The 12,671-nt window shown below is 36.7% G+C and overlaps 1 protein-coding gene across 2 annotated transcripts; it reads right to left on the bottom strand.

The window, feature by feature from the left end:
- Positions 1-1,016: 1,016 nt before the first annotated feature.
- Positions 1,017-7,148, bottom strand: LOC133310402 (transcription factor GTE4-like). 2 transcript variants are annotated; one of them, XM_061511331.1, is made up of 5 exons: positions 4,225-7,148; positions 4,091-4,136; positions 3,882-3,995; positions 3,691-3,763; positions 1,017-1,438 (listed from the first exon to the last, which is right to left on the bottom strand). In XM_061511331.1, exons 1-4 carry the CDS (start codon positions 6,823-6,825, stop codon positions 3,705-3,707), a joined length of 2,820 nt encoding a protein of 939 aa, XP_061367315.1. In that variant the 5' UTR covers positions 6,826-7,148; the 3' UTR covers positions 1,017-1,438; positions 3,691-3,704. The 2 variants fall into 2 exon arrangements, with proteins under 2 accessions (XP_061367315.1, XP_061367316.1); XM_061511332.1 differs by having other exon boundaries at positions 4,091-4,130.
- Between the last annotated feature and the right edge of the window lie 5,523 nt (positions 7,149-12,671).

The following is a 12,671-nucleotide window of genomic DNA, read 5'->3' as shown; positions in this document are numbered from 1 at the left end:
AAAAAGTATACGGGAAACATGGTTTTGTGGAGTTATCCTTATTTCCTTCATGACCATGGATGGCCAAGAGTGGTTTCGGCTAAATCTTCTCAAACCTTTTTCAACCAATCTCTGGAACTCTTGGAAAGAAGTCTTCTTTGTAACTTGGTGGTTCTTATGGAATGGAGAAATGCTTCTGTTCATGAGGTTAATTTTTCGTGGCCTACTGATCCAGTTAACACAATTTTAAACTATGTTGTTGACATGAAGAAGTATGCCTCAACTGATCCATTCTTGTCAAGGACTTTTTCACCATTATGCTGTGATGATCCAGATCATAGTGTAATGCAGAATGTAGTGCGAATTTATGTTGATGGTGCTGTTAGCTTAAACTCTAACATAGGAGCTTGGGGTGGTTTTTTAGTTGCAGACAATGGAGAATGGCTGGGAGGTTTCTCTTTGTACCTAAAGGCTTGCTCTTCTGTAGAAGCTGAATTGTGGGGCATGTTGCAAGGACTAAAGCTGGCAGCAATCAGGAAGTATCCAAAAGTTTGGACTGGAAGTGATAGCAAGCAGCTTTACTCTGTGTAGATGACCAAACTGATCAAGGTGGCTTTGTTTCCTTAAGCAACAGAATAAGAAATGCAGCAAGCAGTTTTGATAAAGTTCTATGGAAGTTTATTCCAAGAGAATTTAATGAATGTACTGATAGTTTAACCAAGTTAGGTTTTAACCACAAGAGTGAAGAGCTAGTGTATTATTCCTCTCCCCTTGTAAGCATTATATCTGTTTGGAATTTGTTTTGTACAAACTTACTGTTTGAGCATGTTTCTTTGATCATGCAACAACTATTAATATAGTTTCTATGAGCCATGCCCTCCATTTATATATAAAAAAAAAAGTGCATAGAAGCGCAAATCTTGAGTTTGTGGCAGGAACTATCTTATAGAAACAGGCTCGTCATTTTTTGATAACCAAGGTAGGAAAACCACCTAAAATTGTCATTTGGCACTAATTGAGATTGGATCCTCCTTTAAATTTTCACAGTTGTAAACTACATGGAATGATATTTTTAAGAACCAGGAATTACATATTATCTTTGTATAACACCAAGAATCCTGAATCTGCTAACACAAAGAAAACACGTCATCAATGAACGCTGCAGCATTAGTTAGCAATGTACACATGCTACGAAAAACAAAATACCTAATTATCATCACATTCTACCAAATAATATACATGAATTCGTGTCAGAGTCCCAACAAGGCCACCAGTAGCATTGGAGCAACATTTCCAACAAATGGTAAGAAAAAATCCCATGCTGCATAGGCAGGATCATTGGCGGCCTTCAGAATTCGTCCTCTGTCACCCAACTGTTAAATTTAGATCCATAATCTGGAAGATTCAAAATTCCAACTAGGCAAGCGTCGAATCATTATCTACTCCTAATATCTGACATCTGCCACATGAAATGTAATGGGAGGAGAAGTTAGCACTAGTTCAAGTCCAAGCTTTCTATGATGAATAACTTCAGACAAGTAATCGTATGCACAGGTGCACGTGTATTTTGGGTTTTTCAATTTCAAGCATTGTATTAAACTTTAGAATGCATAACAAAAAATAATACTGAGCAACATTAACAAGAGAAATATGACAGGTTCCTTAAGATCTGTTATTTCTTTTGGGCTCAGAAGACGAGGTGATATTACATGTAATTGAATCTCCAAGGGCATAATGCTCCATGGTAATGCATTTTTATTCCTCCTATTTTAAAAAGCAAGATAGGTTTCAGAAAACGTTAAGAGTCCAAGTTAAATTGGAACAGGCCAAGAAATGCAAATTAGGTATGTTAAATAATCTTTTTTTTAAAAAAAAAAAAAAAAAATCTTACTTATTATGAATATGACAGATAGAGAAACAGAAACCACCATTTCAAAATCAATGACAGAACTCAAACAGTAACAACTCATTCACTTTTGACAAAGCTGCTTTAGGCAGTGCAATACAACCAAAAAGAAAAAAAAAATCATGTTAAAAAAGCAATGTAGTAATCTTCAGTACTCACAAACCCCGGAATGCCCCTTCCATAATAGTTCCTACAGGGACCGAATACTTTTATAGATTTATAAGAAACCAATTATAACGTCTCAGACTACCAGTATTTATATTCTCACTAGAACGTACTTGTAATATTTTCAAGCAGATATTATTTGTCTAGAGGTAAATTAATAACAATGCAATCTTCCACACAATTTTTTAAAATATAAATAGTATATACACCAATATCAGCCAACTTTCAGAGAAAACAGAAACTGCGTTATAAATTAGTCAAATATATAAGCAGCAACATAAAAAGGCTAGCCTAGGGCAGTGACAAAACTGCTCCTTTGTGACAAAAAGATTATAGGTTCGAATCTAAAAAAGAGTCTGTCTGCAAATATCCAAAGGTAAGACTGTGTACAAGAATTACCCTCATCTCTACCTTCACTAGTTGGTTTAATGAGAAGGATTTTTACATAAGCAGCAACGTGAACAACTCATCTATTTTTATAGAGTTTATAAACTATTTTTGTTTAGCACTTACTGACTTCAACTCAACAAATATGGTTAAATCAGAACAAACTAAATTAGAAGCACCAATTTGACAAAGGCAACCGACTAGCCAGCGAATTTCACATCTATTGTTTAGACATGGAAGTTCCAGAGAGAGAAAACACAATACAGAAGAAAATGTCAATAAACATATCCAACAGAGCATGAGTCACATGCGCACACAAACTCACTAAGGACATTTCATAGAAGCCATCTATCTAACTAGATTACTAGACCAAAATAAAGTAATTATAAGGGGAAGGGGAAAAAAAGAGAATTAAACTTAAGTTGCTAATAACTAACAATATTATTGGTTTAACAAATTTTGCAATAACCTTGAAGCAGAAACATGCTCACAACCAAGAGAAGATGGCATAAGCTAATGATTTCAAATTGTATAGAGTACGTAAACAGGAATCAATACTTATCTTACAGCCAGGCTGATATAAACAGATGTATGAATGTTCACTAAAGAATATGACTTTATGCAGTTGCATAAACCCTTTCTAACCTTAGAAGGACTAAGTTTCAAAGGGGTAATACACCACTAGTTCACAACAAAGAAGCAACGCAGTTGCATATAAACCCTTTCTGACCTTCGAAGGACTAAGTCTTCAAAGGGGTAATACACCACTAGTTCACAACAAAGAAGCAAAGAGAGAAAGAAAGTAAATGATAAGCCCCAATCTTGTTTTTTAAATAGCTTCAAAGTTTTCATGACAAAAACTAAACTAAATGTAAAGACTAAACTTACTGAAACACCATCCACTTAAATTCAATTTCATATTTGCTTCATAATTACTGAGCTCATATGACACGATTGCTTGAACTTTCAAAATGTATAACATACACATCACTCAGCTAGAATGTGTTCCAATTTACAGGCCAAGGGCACCAGAAATGCACTCAACCACGCACCTCATGGCAAACCAGCAATTATAATTTATAAGCAACAAATTCATTACTCAGTTTATTTAAATAAAAAATCAGCTTGAAAGCTACATACAAATATGATGCAGAAGCAGAAAAGGCCGAAGTGCTGATAAAATATGATGCAGAAAACAATAACAGTCACAGAGCATAAAGCAAGATAAAACTTCAGTGGCTGTAACTCTCTACCTGACACAGTATATTCAAGTCCCTTGTGACCCTGCATCAGATCCAGATGCTGAGGAACTGTCACTATCAGAATCTGCAAAAGCACATACAAATGAGAAAAACAGAACATTTGACTTCAACAATAAGCAAAAGCATGTAAATGAATAAATAACATGTAAGATATATGATAACTGAGTTATTAATGAATGTACCACTTGAAGAAGATCCAGAATCGCTGCTTGAGCTGCTTGAACTACTTGATCTACTCCCATTATCTGCTTGATTTCCCTCTTGCACAGGTAAGGACGGGGGAACATTTCTTTCATCTGCACACAAAGAGGCAGACAAGATATTTCAATTAAAAAAAAATTGAGATAAATAAAAGTCCAAATAACACCAACTCTGATTCTTAAAAATTTACCTATTTGTGTTTCTTTTGGAATCTCTACCATAGCTGGTGGCTGGCTCTACAGAAAGCAAGATATAAATGTAATTAGCAATAATTGCTACCTAATGCAGGCACTGGTGATTAGAAGTTAAAATTCAATTCTTTACCTTTTGGATGGCATTCTGTAAAGCTTCTGCTCTAGCTCGAGCAAGTTCAGCCTTCCTCCTGTTTTTGCTCAAACTTTTCTTATAGTTGGTCACAAATCTATCAAGCTCCCAGAGAGTCTCAACATCCACACTATCAATGTCCACTTCAATTTCATCGTCATGTTGACCAAGTGCTAAATTTTTCCTCTTCATGATTTGTACAATAACTTCAAGCTTCTCAGGAGGTAAACCCTCTAGGTTTGTGCTTAATTTTTGCTTTTCGTCATATGTCATGTCTCTTTTATGAGGATCTTTTGCCTTTGGCTTTTTTGGAGCTGGGGTTCTACTTGATGGAGTAATGCTCATGGGTTTTGGTGTTTGTGTCAATGATTCTGATCTATCCAAAATCCTTCTCATATCAAGGGGCGGAGGAGGAAATGAAGGAAGCTTTCTAGACAAAGGTGAAGGTGCAGGGGGAGATGCCCCAAAATCTATGCCATATCTCATCTCACGATTGTAATCTGACTCTATTATAGCCCATCTGTCCTCAAATATCTTTGCTAGCTGCTCTGCCATTATATGAACATCTTGTCCCTCTGGATTATATGTCATTGCATTTCGAAAAGTGAGTCTCACATCCTCTGCAAATTCCTTCGGTGATTTGTACCAATTCTTGTTCAGCCTTGACTTCACAGTTCCCAAGTCCATTGGATGAGTGATAATAGTAAAATAATCATGCAAACCAAGACCCTCAACATCAACAGGAGCATTAAACACCCAACCATGCTTGTGTTTCATCAGCTTTTCAAGCAGTGAGCTACAGCTCTTGAAAAACTTGGATGCCATCCCAAGCCCATGTCCCATTTCTCCCCTACCTTGCTTCTTCCAATTCAATTTTGACTTCTTGTTACTCTCTGCAGGTGGGAATTTATCTTTAGCAAGCAAGAACTCTGAGTTATGATAAAATTGGTTTGCTTTAGGCGTTCTCTTCTCCTTCTCAACATTTTCACTGACCCCCTGACTATTCTCTAACATTGACAAACTTAACTGGTGCAAAGGCCTGGTAGTTAGTCGTGGAACACCAGCAGATGCCACCTCCGACTGAGCACGCTTTGCTCCACCCCCATTATCAACCCCATAACCCACCAACACATTTGAATTTCCATACACACCAATCTGCCTCTGTTTCACTTCAATCCTCTTGACCAAACTTCTCACAACATCAAGCTCACTTTCAAGCTTCTGTCTTAGCTCCCACATCTCCTGCTTTGACTTTGAGGCCAAACTGATCTTAATTCGGTCTTCCAGCTGTGGCTCCACAGCCCCATTCCCTACAGGTAGGTCCCGGGTGATAGGAACTTCCTCCTGCCTACAGCTAGGGCTTGAAGGTCCATCACCCTCCTTCTGAACATTGAGGCTAGAAGGTTCATCCTGCTGATGGCTGCACGAGTCATCAGAAACCGGCAGTACCGGCAACTGAGGCAAATTCCCATCCTCTAATCTTGAAATCACTTGCGCCTGAGGCAAATTCCCTTCCTCCAATCCAGAAATCACTTGCGCCTGAGGCAAATTGACATCCTCCAATCTTGAACTAACATGAGGCTGAGGCGAATTCCCATCCTCCAATCTTGAATTCACTTGAGCCTGAGGCGAATTCCCATCCTCCAATCTTGAACTCACTTGCAGCTGAGGCGAATTCCCATCCTCCAATCTTGAACTCACTTGCAGCTGAGGCAAATTCCCACCCTCCAATCTTGAACTCACTTGCAGCTGAGGCGGATTCCCACCCTCCAATCTCGAACTCACTTGCGGCTGAGGTGAATTCCCACCATCCAATCCTGAACTCACTTGCGGTTGAACCAAATTCACATCCTCCAATCTTGAACTCACCTGCGGCTGAGCCAAATTCCCATCCTCCAATATTGGACTCACTTGCTGCTGAGCCAAATCCCCATCTTCCAATATTGGACTCACTTGCGGCTGAGGAGAATTCCCGTCCTCAAATCCTGAATTCACTTGCGGCTGAGGTGAATTCCCATCCTCCAATCCTGAACTCACGTGCGGCTGAGGTGAATTCCTACCCTCCAATATTGAACTCGCCTGCTGCTGAACTGAATCCCCATCCTCCAATATTGGACTCACTTGCGGCTGAGGTGAATTCCTACCCTCCAATATTGAACTCGCCTGCTGCTGAACTGAATCCCCATCCTCCAATATTGGACTCACTTGCGGCTGAGCCGAATTCCCATCCTCTAATATTGGACTCACTTGCGGCTGAGCCGAATTCCCATCTTCCAATATTGTACTCACTTGCGGCTGAGCCGAATCCGTATCTTCCAATATTGAACTCACTTGCGGCTGAGCCAAATTCTCATCCTCCTGCACCACAGGTGGTGCGGGTAGATGAGCCAAAACATCATTGCTATTGCTCTTGGCCTCATAGGTGTTGGTGTTCTTGACAGTGGCGGTGGAGTCGTCGTTTTTAGTAGTTGTGGTGACGGGAGCAACGGTGTTCCCAACGTTTGGGGTTTTCTTTGCTCTCCTTGTATAGACCTTACTCTCCTTGTATCTCTTCTTCTCTCTCGCACCATCATCTCCTCCAGCTATAGACCCCGAAGCCATACATCCAAAACCCTAAGTCCAAAACCAATCGCAAATCCCCAAAATTCTAGGGTTTTACACAACCACAAATCAAAAAGAATCACGCAAGACAAAACCCTAGAATTTCTAGGGCTTCCTTCTACCACCAAATCAATACCCCAAATCCCTAGGTTTCACTCGGAACCTTCACCGAACCAAGAGCGAAACGAAGAACCAAAACCGTAAACACGCAACAAGAGAGAAAGAAACAGTAGGGTTTCAAAGCTCGTTTACCTTGCTTCCGATCAGATCTCGCACTCTCTCTCTCTTTCTCTTTCTCTCTCTTTCTCTTTCTCTCTCTAGAATTCTTCGTCTTTCTCTCTCTTTCTTAAAACGATAGTCGTTTTATCGAATCGTCACAGGTGTACGGCAACGGTGGGTTCGTGGGGAACCGTGGACCAAGCGAAGCGTTTGAGGGTACCAAAGAGTCGTGCCCGGGAAGCATTATATCACCGAAAATTTGGGACGTGGACTCACTCGGGATTTTGGATCGTTCATTGCACGCACCAATGACGAGGGACGCGGCAATGGGCGTGCAAGTCACGTGGGAATAAAGGGGCGAGGGACTTTAGTGGCGGGGAGTTTCGTTTGCGGAAATTTGAAAAGTTTTCGTAGGTGGAAGAGTGGCGCGTGCTGAACACTCTCCGGTTCGGTGGGCTGCTGGTGTGGACCATGCTCGGAAGGTTAATACACGCGCCAACGTGGCGGTTGAAGAGTAATGGAGCATTTAATTTTTCTCCTTTTATGGGGTTGTTGGGTCTTTTGCAAAGTTTGGGTTATGGGTCAAAGCCCTGTTTCTTGCAACATACGGTGCTGAAGCCCGTTGTATGGAAAGATCCGATACCCAGAATTATTACTATTTTTTCTTATTATTTTTTAGTATAAATTTTGTTATCGTTTAATCAAAATCAAATCAATATTTATAAAATAATATCAAGTGATAATTATTGATTTGATTTTGATCCAATGATAATAAAATTAATAATAATAAGAAAAAATAACAATAAATTTAACCTCTCCTTCTTTTAGTTATGTTAAAAACTTGAGAAAATTTGTCAAATGATTTATAAAAATAAAACTGTAAGATCAAATGTTACAGAACAGGTTGTCTAAAATGCTCATTTCTGTTTTTCTTTTATTTATATTTTTCACTTGATGCTCTTGTTTGTATCCTTCTTCAAACTCTACCTCCATATATGGTCCTACATTCATGAAATAAATAAATATTAAAATGAAAAAAATTACCTAAATAAAATACTGTATTGAAAATTATTCTTCATTTTCTAAAAATAATTTAAAAAAATTATAAAATTTAGACTGTACGGAATTGCAACATTCTACCGCATTGATGGAAACCTTTCATAGATGAAAATGCTACTTGTTTTTCTTTCTCTTTTTTTAATAGCATTACTTTTGTAAAGATGAAACTTTCAGTCAAAATATCATGATTAGAAAAAAAGGGAGAAAGCTTTATTGGTGAAACGATATATAATCCATACAAGAAATTGTATATGAGTTGGGAGGGGTTTTTTCATTATCCTCATGGGGTACTTGCATTTAATCTCCCCTAAAATTTTTAATTTCCAAAAAAAAAATAGGAAGAAGGTGCTGATAACAAAAGGAGAAAATCTCATTGTCCGAGACAAGAAAGCCATCAAATACAGGAGTTATTAATTAATATTTCAATGAATTTTCCACTTGGCTGCTATTATTTGATTTCGTTATATAAGTTCGATTTTTTTTTTTTTTTTTGTAATATTATAGTGCGATTTCCCACTTGGCTGCTATTATTTACTTTCGTTATATAAGTGCGATTTTTTTATTTATTTTTTGGTAATATCATATAAGTGCGATTTTTGCTTACGTGTGATCATGAAAATATTAAAAAAATTATAGTGATTCATAACCTTTTTTATTTTTAAAGTAATTGACGTTATAGGTTTTTTATTTTAAGGGATTACTTTTCTCGTGTAATATGAGAAAAGTTTTCTCATGTTAAGAGATAAATAAAGTAGGCCCCACCAACTTTTAGAAAAAAGAAAAAAAGAAAAAAATAAGAGATCCATCTTATACAACATAAGAGTATGATTTTCTTTTCTTTTATAAGTTTGGTACTATATTATTTATATTGTATTATAATTCAGAGTTATTAATATTATGTGAAAAATTTTGCTACATGTAATTCATATAATAATTTAGATTCTTTTAGAAAGTATAAACTTTTCATCTTAAGCAAGTTTTTAAAAAGATAATTATATGCATCATGATTCATGAGCCAAGTGGGACTTGATCCATAGTACAACCAATTAATTTAAATGTTAAATTAATAAAATTAATTTAAATTCTAATTTTGAATTTGAAATTTGAAATTAGAATTTAAATATATTAGATTTGATAACAACGGAAAAATTAAAGAAAATAATTAATTAGATTGATTGACTCAAATTAAGGAAACCAATTAATTAGATTGATTGGCTAAAATTAGAGAAATCAATCAATTGGATAAAAAAATAAAATTACCCAATATGATTGGGAAGTGATGGGGTGCTAAACTAATCGATTGGATAAAGAAGAAAAAAATTACCAAATATAACGTGGGAAGTGATGGGGCGCTAATCAAGAGGTTTTTTTGATAAACAATCAAGAGGTTAATTAGCCATCATATTTAGTTTTCCTTTTTTTCTTATTTAAATAAGATATTTTTCTTATTTTGCTCCATCTAAAACTTTAGTGAAAAATTACTCCATTCTTTGAAAAATTGACTTATGTGCACATAGTTCTTTTGTTCCCTGACTATTTTTGTTCTCCTTCTTCTCAAGTTGTTCTTCTGCATTATGTATTCCAAATATGATTTTATAAATAATCTTAATCCTACCAAGGAGAGTGGAGGACTAAGGTTAGGGTGGTTAGGACTTAGAATGTTCCAAATTTGTATCAGAAAATTTTTGATGACAATGTGGAGATAGTTCTATTGGATGAACTTGTAATACTTTTGGTTTCTATTTGGCATAACTGTTGTGAAATGATATAATTTGGTTTTTGTTATTTTATTATCGTGTGTGTTTTGAATGGTGGAAGGATCCATGCTATTGTGAAAGATTCTTTACAAGTCCGGAATAAATTTCGTGAAGGAGATATTATAAAAAAACAACATCAACATTACAGGTCTTATTTACGCGAGCAACATTTCAAAATGGTATTATTCTAGTTCCTCCATATTTTATGTTCACTAGGTTCCTTTAAGAATAAATAAATTAACTTTGTAAAACATTTTAATGCAGGGTGGTGATTTGGATCATTATCCGGAAGAGCTTAATGTTCTTAATGACAAATCCATGTTATTTAAAGTCAATGTGAAAAAGAAGAATTTGGAATCATACATGGAGCCAAAAAATCAAGTTTTTAAAGTTTGCTACAGCGAAACTATTTCGTAACATACCTTAAGTCTGTTGTTGACCCGAATGTTTATTGTTTTCGTTTTCAAACATTATTTGATTATATTAATACTTCGTATTAGTTTTACAAATTTTTTAATTTTCAGGATCAAGCAGTATTCGATAATGCTTGCGACACTGATGTTGTATCAGCAAATTCGAAAAGAGCTACAGTATCTTTAAATTAAAATAAGATTTTATCAATTCAATGTTTTTTTGCATTATTTGTATAACATTTCATAATTTTATACAATTTTAATGTCTTACCAGGATGATGAGGGCGTGCATGATAACTTTCTCAGAATCAATTTTTTTTTAATTTCTATTACAAGAAAAAATATAGACAGAAAACTCGTTTGATAACATCAGTTTATTTTTTTGTTTCCGGGATGAACCAGTTTACTTTTTGTGCTGGGGAACAGAAAAAAGAATAAAAAACTTTTTGTTTTTCTATTCTCGGGCATAAAATGAGAAACATTTGTCTCTCTCAATCACTCACCACCTCCATCATCATCCCGACACGACCACCGCCATTATCGTGCCCACCGTCGTTGTATCACCAGTGCCGCCATCACCACCACCACCACCACCTCCACCCATCACTACCACCATTCCACCGCCGCCGCCACCACGACTACTGTCACTGTCACCACCACCGCCACCAACCACCACCATCATCGCAGTCGTTATCGTCACCGCCACCACCTCCACCATCACCACACCACCGCCACCACCACCACACCACCACCATCGCTATAACACCTCGTATATTTGAAATATATTATTATATGCCTAATTGAGGGTTAAAGGGCGTAATTAGAGAAAATCCTGAGTTTTGGGTCAAAATACCCATCAGGGAAAAAATAATAATTTACCAACTGTGAAACCCTAGGAAGTGAAATATTAAATCGGAGCATAATTTGATGAAAATAATACTGAAAATGAGTTTAGAATGAAATTTTGAGTTGATAGGTGCGTTTTGAGAAATTTGATGAATAGTGATTTATACTGGGTAAAATACTGCTGTATAATTTTACCGAAAAATGTGAAAATAGAATTGATATTCTAAGAACTGAAAAGATGTTGAGTTTGGATGAAATTGATGATTTATGAATTTAGTGAGGATTGGTGGATTAAATGAGTAGGTTCAAGTGAGTGAAGTGACATATGAGATCCACTTTAAGTGACTTAAGTGAATTTGAACACATGTGAAAAACAAAATTTCAGCTCATTCTCTCTCCTCTCTCTCCCTCACCCGCAGTCTTCTCTCTCAAATCAGCCAAGGAAGCCATTTTTTGTGGCATTTGAAAGCTTGAAACCCTATCTCTATTTCTAGCCACTTTTAGGAAAAACCTTGAACTACAAAGTTGTTCCCCACCTCCTTGAGATTAACTTTCATGTTGAGTCCATCTTGTGGGGAGCATTGTATGAAGAGATCTTTGGCCTCCAAACCCACGAAAATTTGAGAGAACTTGACCATTATGGGTTGTTTCAAGTGTTGGGGAGTGTAACACCCTGTGTATACCCGGTTTGTTATCATGTCATCGTATTAAGCCACGCTTAATATAAAAATGTGGAATATTTTTTTCTTTTCAATTATGACGTCATTATCAATTACCAAGTTGATTTCTTAATTCTTTTTCAAAACATTGTCTGTATGTAATTGTAAACGAACAACTATGTAAATTGATTAAACTCATAATATAAAGATATGAGTATCTAAGTCACGGAACTACAACACGCAGTCCAGACCATAATCTTGATACAGTTAATACAACCCGAATTCAAAATAAGACATAGTCAATCAATGTGGCATGGACAACCCTCATGCTCACCAAATAAGGCAACAAGCCCAACAGAGTCTCAACAATAACAACATAGTCATGAAGATAGCAGAAAACATGCCAGCATCCAATCATAACAGTATAAGCAACAATGTCTAACTCAGCTCTGGCTTCCTGCCACCCGAGGTATCAACCCCCCGAGTTACCTGAACCTGAAATAGGTGCCCCAAACGTGGGGTGAGATCTCTAAACAGAAATCTCAGTAAGGCAAGGGGTCCTCAAGGATTTCTCCACCCCAAGCTCACTTACATGTACAATATAAGTTCTAAAAGCAATATACAATATCAGTTCCAAAATCAGTGCAATGCAACAGATAATCATGTCATGTGTGTCAAGATATTCTACACGTCATGGTAATCATAATCCCGTCTAGGCGAAACATTACATACATATCATAGGGCATTTGCACTTAACAACTCAAAAGCATTTCAATAAATCAATACATGAAAACACATCATGCATATAAACCATTTCCCATGGGGTATGGTGGAACCAACAATGGCTAAACCGAGGACACGAAAGCTTACCTCGCAAGCTAAATGTAACACCC

This window comes from Gastrolobium bilobum, unplaced genomic scaffold, assembly GCF_033153095.1.
Source record: "Gastrolobium bilobum isolate Gb01-03AN ecotype WA unplaced genomic scaffold, APGP_CSIRO_Gbil_v1 utg20292, whole genome shotgun sequence".
Classification (NCBI taxonomy): domain Eukaryota; kingdom Viridiplantae; phylum Streptophyta; class Magnoliopsida; order Fabales; family Fabaceae; genus Gastrolobium; species Gastrolobium bilobum.
This window is presented reverse-complemented; position numbering and strand designations above follow the sequence as displayed.

Coding starts and splice junctions, on each gene's coding strand:
- LOC133310402 (XM_061511331.1), bottom strand. CDS start 6,825: ATGGCTTCGGGGTCTATAGCTGGAGGAGATGATGGTGCGAGAGAGAAG. Junction 4,137..4,224: donor TACAGAATGCCATCCAAAAG/GTAAAGAATTGA, acceptor TGCTTTCTGTAG/AGCCAGCCACCAGCTATGGT. Junction 3,996..4,090: donor TCCAAAAGAAACACAAATAG/GTAAATTTTTAA, acceptor CTTTGTGTGCAG/ATGAAAGAAATGTTCCCCCG.